This window comes from Notamacropus eugenii, chromosome 4, assembly GCF_028372415.1.
Source record: "Notamacropus eugenii isolate mMacEug1 chromosome 4, mMacEug1.pri_v2, whole genome shotgun sequence".
Classification (NCBI taxonomy): domain Eukaryota; kingdom Metazoa; phylum Chordata; class Mammalia; order Diprotodontia; family Macropodidae; genus Notamacropus; species Notamacropus eugenii.
This window is the reverse complement of record NC_092875.1, coordinates 470,153,885-470,167,097: the sequence shown is the minus strand read 5'-3', so window position 1 is coordinate 470,167,097 and position 13,213 is coordinate 470,153,885. Positions and strand designations below refer to the sequence as shown.

The 13,213-nt window shown below is 38.4% G+C and overlaps 1 protein-coding gene across 3 annotated transcripts in view; it reads right to left on the bottom strand.

Annotated features, from left to right (window-relative positions):
* IQGAP2 (IQ motif containing GTPase activating protein 2) overlaps positions 1 to 13,213 on the bottom strand; it is a 340,434-nt gene that overhangs the window by 29,944 nt on the left and 297,277 nt on the right. For all 3 annotated transcript variants that reach the window (XM_072606382.1, XM_072606381.1, XM_072606383.1), the window contains 3 exons: positions 12,670 to 12,802; positions 8,639 to 8,741; positions 7,479 to 7,617 (listed from right to left, as the gene is read on the bottom strand). In XM_072606382.1, coding sequence (XP_072462483.1) covers positions 7,479 to 7,617; positions 8,639 to 8,741; positions 12,670 to 12,802 — 375 coding nt within the window. The remainder of the gene's footprint in view (positions 1 to 7,478; positions 7,618 to 8,638; positions 8,742 to 12,669; positions 12,803 to 13,213) is intronic.

The following is a 13,213-nucleotide window of genomic DNA, read 5'->3' as shown; positions in this document are numbered from 1 at the left end:
AACTACACATATATAGCATATATTGAATTGCTTGCCTTCTCAGTGGGGATGGGTGGGGAGGGAGAAAGGAAGACAAGTTGGAACTCAAAGTTTTAGGAACAAATGTTGAGTATTGTTCTTGCATATAACTGGAAAATAATAAATACAGGTAATGGGGTATAGAAATTTATCTTGCCCTACAGGACAAAAGAGAAGATGGGCATAAGGGAAGGGAGGGATGTTAGAAGGGAGGGCAGATTGGTGGTAGGGGTAATCAGAAAGCTCAGTGTTTTGGGGTGGGGAAGGGGAGAGATGAGAAAATTTGGAACTCAAAATTTTGTGGAAATGAATATTGAAAACTTAAAATAAATAAATAAATTTTAAAAAAAGAAAGGGAAACTGAAAAAAATTTTAAAAAAATACTTATGATGGAAAATATTATCTATCCACCTCCAGAAAAAGAACTATGGAATCTGAATGCAGTTTGAAGCATGCTATTTTCAATTTTTTGTTTTTTTCTTTCTCCTGGTTTTCCTGTTTGTTCTGATTCTTTTTTCATAACACGACTAATGTGGAAATATGTCTAACACGATTGTAGATATGCAGTCTTTATCAGATTGTTTGCAGTTTTGGGGAGGGGAGAAGAGAGAAAAGTTTGGAACTCAAAATCGTATAAAAATGAATGTTGGAAACTATCTTTATGTATGATTAGAAAAAATCAAATACCATTAAGTGGGAGCTTAAGAAAAAGGCTGGAGGAAAGTATATTTTTTATTTCTTCTTTGGGGCTAAGTTTGGTAAGACATCTTATCGAATGATTTTTGAGGGCTGACTTTGTGTAAGGCACTGTAGTGGGCACCTAATGCCATTCTTGCCCTGATGGGAGTTTGTGATATAGGTAGGGTGCTTGAGATAAGTACATCAATAAGAACGGGACATGTGGATCACAAGACGATACAATTAAACGTATTCAGTACCAACTGAATTGCTTGAGTAGTGACTAGTAGTCTGTTGTTAACTTAGCAGGAAGTCTCTACTGGAAAGCTCCAGGAATGCATCCTCGGCCCTCGACTGCTTAACATTTTCACTAATAACTTGAATAAAGGAATAGAAGACATACTGGATAACAGAGTCAGGCTTCAAAAAACAACTTAACTGAATGGGTTGAATTTAGTAAGATGAAATTCATTATGGAAAAATGCGAAGTCTCATATGGGTTAAAAAAAAAAACCCTAACTTTATCACTCAACTGAAATTGCTCTCTCCAAAGTGATCAATGAGCTCTTAATGGGCAAATCTGGTGGTCTTTTCTCAGTCCTCTTCCTTTTTGACCACTCTGTAGCATGTGACACTTTGGACTTCCCTCTCCTCCCTTGATATTCTTTCTTCTCTGTCTGATTGCTCCTCAGTCTCTCTGTCTGATCACTCCTCAGTCTCCTCTGATGGAAGAACAGCATTCTTGGCATCATCACCCTTTCTTTCTTCCTTTCTTTTGGTCACCTGAGAAAGACATATTCATACTCCTTCTTAAGGACAATCCCTACTTGGACCTCTGATCCTTTCTTTCCTATTCATACTCCCTAAGGACCCTGGCTCCAGCAGGCAGACCCTTTCTTATACCTCCAATTTCTCTTTCAATGAAACTGTCTTTGGATATCCCTGATACTTCAAAAAAAAGAAAGCCTTCCCATGACTTCATTTTTCTCTGCCTCTTCACAGTTAAGCTTTGGAGAAATGAGCACAGTAACTATACTTGTACTTCTCGTCCACTAACTCTTAACCCCTTTGCATCCAGCTCCAATCGTTACCATTTTACTGAAACTGCTCTCTGGAATGCCACAAAGACTTTCTAATTTCCATGTATAATGTGGCCTTTCCCCAGTTCTCATGTTCCTTATTTTCTCTGCCTCTTTTATGTTGCTGACCATACTCCCCTTACTAGAAAAACTCTGCTCATTTGGTTCTGGCGACACTTTTAAGTGTGGTAGTGTGGATGGAAAGGTGGAATTGGGAGTCAGGAAGACCCAAGTTCAATCCTCTCTGACACTCATTAACTGTATAACTATGAGCAAGTCACTCAACCTCTTTCTCAGCCTCATTTATCAAATGGGCATAGCACTATGTGTAGTATATTACAAGGGTGTTGTGATGATCAAATAGAATAATGTAAGTCAAGTGCTTTGCCAACCCTCAAATTGGCATGCAAACGTCACTTCTTTTAATAATCTCTTGGCTGTTCTCCTACCTCCCTAACTGCTCGTCTTCTTCCTGACTCCTTCATGTGGGTACTGCTCAGAGAACTTCCTTTGGTTCTCTATATAGTCTCTCTCCAGACTCTTTCCCTTGCCAATCTCATTTCCTTTCTTTGGATTCAATAACTTCCTCCACACAGAGGTCTCCTTAATCTATACGTCCAGTGCTTCTGTCTCTTCTGAGGTCCAGATCTGTTGGAGGTTACAAAAGGACATCCCCACAGGAATGTGTCACCAGCATCTCAAATGCAATTATGTCCAAAAAGAAATCAGTTTCTTCCCTCTCTAATCATGCTCCTCTTTCTGATTTTGCTAGGTATAGTAAAATAGGTAAAACTAGACATAGCACCTCCATTGATCTAAGTCTCATAGAATCATGGACAGAGATGGAAGGGACCTCTCAGGCCATGTAGTCTGACCGCTGCATTTTACTGATGAGAAAACTGAAGCCCAGGGAGGTTAAACCATTTCCCCAAGGCAGCAGGCATAGTAAATATCTGTTTCCACGCTAGCAGCTTGTGGCTTGTTCTCCTTCATTTCTCATAACCAATTGGTTATAAAGTCTTGTTGATGCTCTCTCCACTATCTCTTTCCCATCTAGCTTTTCTTCTCCATTTCCACAGATACCATCATGTTTACAAAACCTCATGACCATCTGCCTAAACAGTGGAAAAATAACTGAACTTAGAATCACAGGACTTGGGTTAAATCTCACCTCTGAAAACTACCTGCATAACCTTGGGTAAGTCATTTAATATTTGTAGGTCTCAATTTCTCATCTGTAAAATGAGGGGACTGTCCTACAGGGCCCTGGAGATTACTTATTGACTTATACTGATTCGATGAACCTATGACTATCCTTACAGGCTCTCTTGCTTCCACTTTCTCTTTTCTCTTCCAAATTATTCTTCTCATTGTTGCCAGAATAATTCTTATGCATCAGTCTGGTTCCTGTAGTCTACCACGTAAACGTGGAACTTCCTTGCCTGTGTTTCAATGCCCTCTCTACAATGTAGGACCACCTGACCAGTTCAGGTGTTTTTCATATAATCCCACTCCATACACTCTAAATAGTCAGCCATATCATGCTGAGTTTTCATGCTTCTGCATTTGATCAGATTGTATTCTATGCCTGAAATGCCCTCCTACTCCCATCTTTGTCCATTAACCCCCACGTCCCATGTACTTTATGTCCTCCATGTAGCCTTCTTTAATGTTCTTCAAACTTTGCACAGTACAGTTTACTTGAGCATTAGGCATTTTTTAGTACTTTGCACATAGTAGGTGCATAATAAGTGCCTACTATTTTTACTTATCTCCTTTATTAAACTCTGCATTCCAAGAAGGCAGAAAACAGCAGTACCTTGTACACAGTAAGTACTTAATCGGCACTTGTCAAATAAAGGTAATTATGGGAATGTTTTGACATAGCTGAAGCCTAGATTTCACAACCATGGAGATATAAACATGGGTCTTCAGCCACTACATGAATGTACTCTGCCCAAGAAGATCAAAAAAAATCATGAAACTATGAACTATGTCAGTTGGGTAGACTGCCTAAATCTGGACTGTGTGACAAGGGAAAAATGTAAGACATGATGATTTACTGGGAACATTCAGACAGCTAAGGATGACTCACAACCACAAACTCCCCTCCTTTTCACTCAAATATGTGAGAGTTGTTCTCGCAAGGCTTGGACTGGCTGTTTTGCACAGGGAAGCCTAAGCTGCTCAAGACCCTGGAAGTTGTATTGACAGTTTGGGAAGAAAGGAAGTGATTTTGAGATCAGGACAGGAGGGTGGAATTTTCTGCTAGATTAAAGCAGCATTTTTTTTTGAGAAGCATTTTTAAACAAGGTCTTGGGAGAGAACACACTGAAAGGAGGGGGCTAAATAACCTGTAAAAAGTAAAGACCATTAGTGGAATGTATTTTAAATAAATCTCATGTCATATAAGTTTAGTATTTAATGACTATGCTGGTCTAGCAACACAGTGATGAATAATATATTCAAGTGTTTGAAGACCATGCTCTGAGAGAGAGTCATCTGTCTAGGCCCCTGGGTCTACAAACCACTAAGGTCCAATCTATCCCACAACCTAGACTCAGGAGCCAGTGCTGGCTTGGACTCCAGTTAAAATGTGGTTATTTTTTCAGTCTTTTAAGATTTTAGGATGATTCACAGAATGTTCCAGATTGGAAGTAATCAAAGATCATCTATCATAACTCCATTTCTCTCTCTATTCAGATTTAAAAAACAAAAACAGGAACTAGTTCGTTGACCAAAGTCATGCAGCTGATCTAGTAGACCATTTCTATATCTTAACTGGCCATCAAGGTAAGAAAGCTTGCTTTCTTTAGTGGTGGTAAATAAGACAATGAAATCCAGGGAGGCAGAGTTTAAAGGATAGGGGAGACGGATGTTATGATTCAGAGCATTAGCTGGAAAAGAAGCTCTTCTTTCCTCCATGAGATTAGTTGGGCCATTCTCTTGTGGAAACAGCCTTGAGACACCACATTTGAGCCAAGGATCTTGTCAAGGTATTAAGACAAACATTTCATTGACCTATGACCATTATCATTCACTCTGACAAACCTTTGCCCCTCTTTGCAGGGTCTGTTTTAACTGATGACTTCTAATGCCTTTTCAGCTCTACAATTCTCTTGCTATTGAATCAACAAAAAAAGTTCATGGGCCAAACTGAGATTAATACACAGAAAAGAAATGCAATAACAAAATCCTAGAATTTTAGAGCTTAAAGTAAACTTAGAAATTGTCACATCCAATTCCCTCATTATCTAGAACTGGATACGAAGGAAGCTGAGTAAGTCATTTTAAGGTCACATGAACAGAGAGGGGGAACAAGAAAAGTAAATTTCTTTTACATTTCAACTGGTGGCCACTAAACCCTTTTGTTGACTAAATCTTCCTCTTGCCTATGATGGACGTAATATTATCAGTTATGGCACAATTAAAGGCTTTGTAATAATTTTCAAAGGGCAACTAACTGACACAATAGAGAGAGTGCCAGGCCTGAAGTTAGGAAGACTCATCATCCTGAGTTTAAATCTGGCCTCAGACATTTACTAGTTGTGTGACCCTGGGTACTCCACCTTGTTTGCCTCAGTTTCCTCATCTGTAAAATGAGCTGGAGAAGGGAATGGCAAACTACTCCACTGTCTTTGTCAAGAAAATCCCAAAAGGGGTCATGAGGAATTGGACATGACTGAACAACAACAATTTGAAAATAATTTTCATTGTTTGCTCTAGGCTTTTTAGTGGCTACTAGATTATGAAATACACCAGGGTCTCTGAAGAACTAAAAGCCCCATTACTTGGAGGTAAGATGCAGTGTGCTATAGTGATTAGAAAGTCTACCTTGAAGTCAGGAAGAACTGGGACTGGAGTCCTGTCTCTTATATATACTGTTTATGGAACCCTGGGCAGGTTATTTAACCCTTTGATGCCCTAGGCTACTCTCTGAGATTATAAATTACAGAGCTGGAGCTAGCCGGTATCAGTAGAGGGAATTTTCCTGTGCTATTTCATCACAGGTCAGATGCTCCCTGAAAAAAAAATCACTCAGGGGACAATGAAGGAAAAGGATGTTATTGAAGAAACATACGATTGAAAAAGAAGATGGGCTGGTCTTGTGGCAAACTAGAGATAATAGTGGGTATCCTGGTGTTAAGAAAGTGAGCATGGACCCCCTTTGAAGAACTTATGAGAGGAAACAGACAAGACGGCAGCAATGTCCACATCAGTAAGACGACTGATCCGTTAGAGTACTCTAGCAATGACATTGTACTCTGACAACTTCGCTGAATAAAACCATCCTATGCTTAATGTTACAGTGTTAAAATGAATACATAAATCCTTCTCAAGCACAGCAGAGAAATCCACAGAGGGATCTATGAGGGAAGCATTTGTTTCATTGACGTTTTTTAAAACGTCATTTGCTGATATACGTACTTCTTTCCATTGCACCCTCCCTTATAACCATGGAAAACAGATAAGCAAACAAAGCAACAAAGTGTGGGTATTAACATCAATATCTATACATGTATGTAAGCAATTCAGCTCTTTCAGTTTCCTTCCTCTCTACCAAGAGGAGGGAAATCAGTTTCACCATCTCTTCTCCATGACTAAGACTGGTTATTGCAAATTAATGGTTCAGTTGCCTAGCAGCATAAAGTTTTAGATATGGAGACAAGAAGACCCAGATTCAAATCCAGCCTTGTACACTGATGACCTTGGGCAACTTGTTTAACCTTTCTTTACCTGAGGTTTCCCATTTGTAAAATGGGGACAATAATAGCGACTACTTTCCAGGGTGGTTGTGAGGGGAAAATGAGATAGCATGTGTAAAATGTTTTGCCAACTTTACAGTGTAACATGAATACTGGACATTATTTTTACTCTTTTAGTATTGTTTTCATTCACATTAGTGTGGCCATTGTGAATATTGTTCTCCTGACATCTTGCTTTCTTTGGAAAACAACTACATTTTCCATTAAATGAGTTTAGGATCATCCGATTTAGTTCAAGGGGATCATACATCTCATCTACTCAAATCCTCTAATTTTTATGGATGAAGAAACGTGATGCCCTACAAGATGGTTAACGGATGATCAAAACAGTTCCCTGTTGTATTCTGGGGAGAAAAGGAGGAATTCTTTGCCTTAAGATGCACTTAAGCATACAAACAGTGGAAGATCTTATGTCCTACATTCATTTTGTCAAAAAGACAAACGTTAGGAAGGAGGACTCATAAAGCAGGACCGTGAAATTATGAAATGCCAAGTTCAAGTTAGACCTGCCCTCACTCCATGGAATACAAACACTTTGAAAGCAGCGTATTAAAAAAAAATGTTGTCATCCTCCCCCCAGGTCACTCAAGGAGTACTGTAGAAAATGGATTTGAAAGAGATTTCTGGGCTCTTTGTAAAGCTTCAACCCTTAATACAATTATCCAGTAAATCAAAATAGCTTTATGGAAAGATAAATGAAGGTTACTTGCTTATATTACAAACAACAGTTAAAAAAACCGAAACAGTAATTTTAATTTAAAAATGTGAATTAGTGAATTGACTAGAATGACTAAGGTATGAAGACAATGTATTTTTAAATACTCAGATTTTGAAATATGTGTGGCTTTTTCCCCTTGGAATTTAGCCATGAGTTTCACAATTTAAAGTTCACATGTTGTGTAGGAAATTACATATATTGCAAACAAAAATTACTTACATTATCATGAGATATTTGAGATCTATATCTTCTCCTTTTAAATCATACTTGCTAGTCAGTGAAAGTGAAATTTCTGTCTTCAAGAGCTGATTTTGTGTATTTTCCTTGTTAGGGTCATTGGGATCAACAGCTCCTTCCCCTGTAGGAAAAATAAAGACTTATTCCAGTAGTTCACTCACTTATTACAATAGCATGATTACCAAAATGTATATGAAAAAGGATTCCTGGAAAAGATGAACTCTTATCAAATTACTGAGGGCATGTCTGAACAAACCATTTTCTCATATATCTATCTGAAAATGACTTTCAGTTTCCTGTGAATGCACTTTGAGGCATTTATCTCTTTGCATTATTATAAAAACACACAACAAAACCAGTTTAAGAAGAAAAAAGTGCTCTAATACCTCTAGGAAAATACCTTAAAAACCTGGTTCTTAATGGCTGAAATTTTTTTAGAAAGCCTTTTGGGGTGTGTGTGTGTGTGTGTGTGTGTGTGTGTGTGTGTGTGTGTGTGTGTGTGTGTGTGATCAGAAATCACAAAATGTAATACCTAGAACACCAAATCCTAAAATACCAAGTCTGAATAGGGTTGCACTATTGTGCATACCAAAAATTGGAAGATACATCATTTCTGCTACAGCTTGATCTGTACCAGGACAGAAAACCAGAAGATGACTGGTTACTTGAAAGGATGTCAAGCCAGCCTCTCCAAAGTATCAAAGCACTTTGAAGCAGAAAGAGGAGACAGCATAGACTAGGTCAAACTATTTTGGATACCACCTGGATCAGCGTTCTCTCTCAGACCCTGATGGAAACAGCTCAGGACCCTAAATGCATTTGGAATAGCAAAACTTACAGCCCAGAGTCAATATTTCAACATTATAAACCGATATGATTCTATCAGTGGAAATGATATTAAGGAAGGGGCATTAGCATCTGCTTTGTTAGTGCTCCCTAAGAAGCTTGGGAGCTTTCCATCTGACTTGCAATCGAAACTTCCATGTTTTGTCTCTACATTAGAATGTGAAGTCCTTGAGAGCAGGGGCTGTCTTAATTTTCTATTTGTATACCCAATGTTTAACACATATTAAGTACTTAATAAATTATTCATTCATTCACTCATTTGTTCATGATTAGCAAAAAAAAAAAAAAAATCTTACCAAGAAAAGATTCCACATCAGGGACTTCTCCTAGACCTTCGAGCAGCTCATTCAGTGGGTCATCTTTTTCAGAAGCAATTGCATCTTGGTGTTCTAATAGTAGCTTAATATAAAAAAAACCCATAAAGACAAAAGTCAAATAAGTTAATCCTTAATCTGTCATGCAATGTTTAGACTCTTTCTTAGTTTTTTATGGACACACTACTTCTATTAAATGTAGCTGAGAATGTGAATGTGGAGTTGGCATTCAAGGGATGGGAGTGGAAAGAAAGACATTTTTTTCCTTTGTCTTAGAGCACAGGGAAGCAGAAAAATAATAGGAGCATACAGGAATACATAGTACTGCTATCAGAACTTTTAAGTACTTCACCTCATGAAGTTTCCTCATCTAGCCTTGCTACCAACCTTGCAGAACAGATAATATTCCATTTTTTAACTTTATGGATCTAGATAACATGTGATTGAGTGATCCATCATGTGATGATCCATCACGAAGAGGGTCTAAACTCAGTAGAAACATGCAACCTAAGCAAAGGGAATAAATAACACTTCCAGCTCTCCTGGTGCTCTGTATACAAGAACTCCATAACATGGTGTGAATTGAATGAGGGGTATGTTATTGAGCTACCAAGAAATTCAAACACTGGGAAGGGACCCATGACCAATTCCTATTTGAAATGCAACTTTAGTTTCTGCTATCGATTAAGAATTGATTAGACTTGAATACTTATTCTACAACAGTTTCCTGTTGCATTTTGAGAGGAATTGTTTGCCTCTAGAATGCATGTAAACAAACACGCAGTGAGAATTATATGTTCTATCCCCACTGTGCTGAAGAGTCAGTGCCTTATACGGTGGCTGACACATAGCAGATGCTTAGTAATTTTTGCCAATTGATTGACCTATCCCCCTAAAGTAGATAACACATAGACAGCTAGGATAATAAGAAAATTTCTCACACTCTAGAATTTTTATACATAAAGAAGTAACTACAGGAGTATTAGAATACTAGCATAATAGAGTATAAACGTAACTATAGGATTAATATTCTATAGTCTGAAAAATAGGGTATAAAGGATTTGAAGTCTCCTTGGGGGGAGGGGGGTGGTTCTATTTCAAAGATACACTAGTTTGTCAAAGGCCAAATAGTAACATGAACTCCAGCAGTGGACTGGGATACAACAGTGTCTCTCTTTGTATGCTTTCTTATCTACAAGAGACCATCTACACAACAGCACTCCTTCCAAGTCATATTTTCTTTTAAATTTCTGCTTCTAACTTACCACACAATGGAATCTAAGCCAGTCCATAAATAGGTTTCACATGATTTCACTTCTGCACCAGATTCCTATTAAAGAGTAACAGGAATAGGATTCCACAGAGAGAAACAAGTTACTGGGTATTTTTTAGTGTGTATAGTATATATACATATACATACACACACATATACATACATATATACACACATATGTGTGTGTATATATGTATATACATATGTAAAATCCCCCTTAAATTAAGAATTAAAAATTGATTGGACTTGGATTTTTTTCCTGAAACAGTCCCGAGCTGCACTCTTGGAGGAAGGGGTTACTTGCCTTTAGGATGCCTGTAAACACACACAACATGAAGATTTTATGTTCTATCCCTACTCTGCTGAAGAGTCACGCTTAATAATGTGTGTGCTGCACAATTGTATAAGATGTACAATTTCTCATACTCTGAAAGGGTATCCCTTTTATTTTGGGGAATCACCAAATCTCAATAATGGGAAGGGACCTCTGAGTGCAACTCTCCTTAAAAACTTCCAGCATCTCTATTGCTTCTAGGATCAAATGCAAACTCTTTAGCCTGGCATTCAAAGTCTTCCAGAATTGAGTTACAGGCATTCCACTTTCATTTTCTTTTGCTCCCCTCCCTCTTCCCAATGCTACTTTTCAGACAAATTAGACTACTAGCTGCTCCTATATCTCAACATATCTCCTGCTTTTATGAATTTGCACAAGCCATTCCTCATGCCTGGAATGTGCCCTCTCTCCACAACTCAGTCAGAAATCTCATCTTCTTTCAAAGTTTAGCTTGCTTAAGTAATATTCTCCTTTAGGAAGCCTACCCTTCTCCCATCATTTCTGAGGCAGCTAAGTGGTGTAGACAGAACCTCACACTAGGAGGCAGGAAGACCTGAGGCCAAGCCCCAGACTCCTCCTCACTAGGTGATGCTGGGAAAGTCACTTAATTACTGATTGTCTCACTTTCCCTAACTATGAAATGAGGGTAACAATAGTATCCACCACCTAGGACTGCTCTGAGGATCTAGTGAGATACTTGGAAAGGGCTTAGCACAGTGCTTGGCACATAGTAAGCCCTTAATAAAGCCTTCTCTCTGTTCCTCCTTCCCTCTTTCATTCCTTTCTATCCTTCCTATTTTCCCTTTCCCTGAGGACAAGTACTTATTTGTTTTCGTCTTTGTATTCTCGGTGTCTAATACAGTGCCTGGCACAGAGCAGACGTTCTATAAATTGTTGTTAAATTGGATTTATGACTATTGCCCTCATCATCATCATGCAGCCATTGTGTTGAAATGTTCCCAGTAAAATAGAGTCTCGTCAAAAGGCTGGACAGATCCCGCCCTTCATGACCAGTCTCCTGCTCGTCACAAATCTTTTTGGTTCAGAAATCTTATACTACTATACATGAGTTTGTGATTTTTAGAGGAACTTTTAGAAGAGAAGCAAACTGTCTTTATCTGATTTATGCAACTCCCTTTCTCAGCTGGTCACTCAGCTGTGGCAATGAACAAAAGTAGTAGGGACACCTAAAAAACATTCAGGACCCCCAAAGGACCCCCAATTTGTGGGATGTAAATATACATGGCTTGGCAGAGCGAGGGATGGGAGGTGCTCCTCTGATGACCAACACTTTAAGAGAGCAATGACAGCATGAGTTCATTTCCTTATGATATCTTTGGAAGACAGAAGACCCCGGAGTCAGAATGTCATCTATCCCCTAAACCACAAGTTTTAGTTCATTAAAAAAAGTTTATCAAGCAAAAATTAAAATGAATCAATTCCATCCCTTTCTTGTAGATGTCACTCAAATCCCACTGATGGGAAGGTGAAACCACAACTGTACAGAATGACATTTCATCATTTTCTATGGGTTTTTAGTTACCAGTGCTATACTTCACTCTCAATAAAAAAGGTAACCCCATTAAGAATCCCAGAAAGAAATCTGAGAGAAGGTTCTACTTAGCAATATAAATTATTTAGTAAATAAGTTGGCTCTACTTTATCTTAAAAAAAAAAAATCCTTAATATCTTTTTAAAAAATCTCACCATGAGAGTCACTTTGTCTTTAAAAGTACGTAAAGGGAAATTAGTCATACCCTCTCATCATAGTTCTTTACAAGTATTTGTTGATGATGACACTTAGATGAGGCTGACAGATATAGCCCAGAAGTCATGTATATAAGCCAAAGGTATTGCCCTAGACCAAAGGAAGATCCTCTGTAGGCTGTTGGTAATAGGGTTGGGATGTTGCCTTTACTCCCCACCTCCTGAATGGAGGAAAGTTCTTATCTGTCAAGGAGACAATGACCAAGTCTAGGAGGATTTCCCAGGGGTAAGAGGTCAGGATGGGTTAAAAGGGGGATGGGATATCCTTGTAAGAGGAAAAATGGTATAGTCATGAAGCAAGGAGAGTCTCCATGAAGTAACACACTCACAATCTGATGTCTTAACTAGGCAGAATCAAAATATCAGCAATTGCACTTAATTATTTAGGAAATGAAATGTTACAAAGGAACACGAGTAGGAAGGCTTATGATCAAGAAATCTGGGGAATAAAAATAAAATGACACAGGCTCATGTAAGCATAAACCTAAAACTTTTGTTAAAATAACTACCCTTCTTCAAATAACCACCCTCCTCCAAACCAAACAAACAAGAACCAGCCCCATAAAATCTAAGGCCAGCTGAATAAAACAGTGATGGTCCGGGCCATTTTTCACACCAAGCTGCTCTGTTTCCACTTACAGAATGAGTGTTAATGATCTCTTCTGTTGATATATATATGATAGGCTTGCTGACAGTGACCATGTCTGTATATTCGTCAACATTAAACTGATCTTCAGGCTCAGGCACATCACACGCTTCCTGGAAAAAGTTTCTAACAAAGAAGAAAAGAGAGGAAAAGATAATACAAAAATTACCGAGGTGAACAGTCTCATCAAAATAACGTTTGGAGAGTGTGCCCCTTGGACAAGGCAGGAAATCTTTCCTAATCTCCCTCTTGGAGGATTCTCTATCAGAGAGCCTCTTATCTCTGGGATATGCCAAGGTACCTCCCTCAGCTTATTCATATTTGGTGACATTATAGCATTCAATACAATATAGACATCTCTATACCTCTGAGGCTCATCTGAAGGGTGACTTGAGAGATAGGGATTCCTCTGTTGATCAAGAACTCATTTGCTCAAATGAAAGAAAGGGTAGGAAAATTGTGGGATAAGGTTTAATTTTTTTAAAATATTCCCAGATATTTAAGTCAAATGACTAAAGGAATCTTTTACAGAAAAGT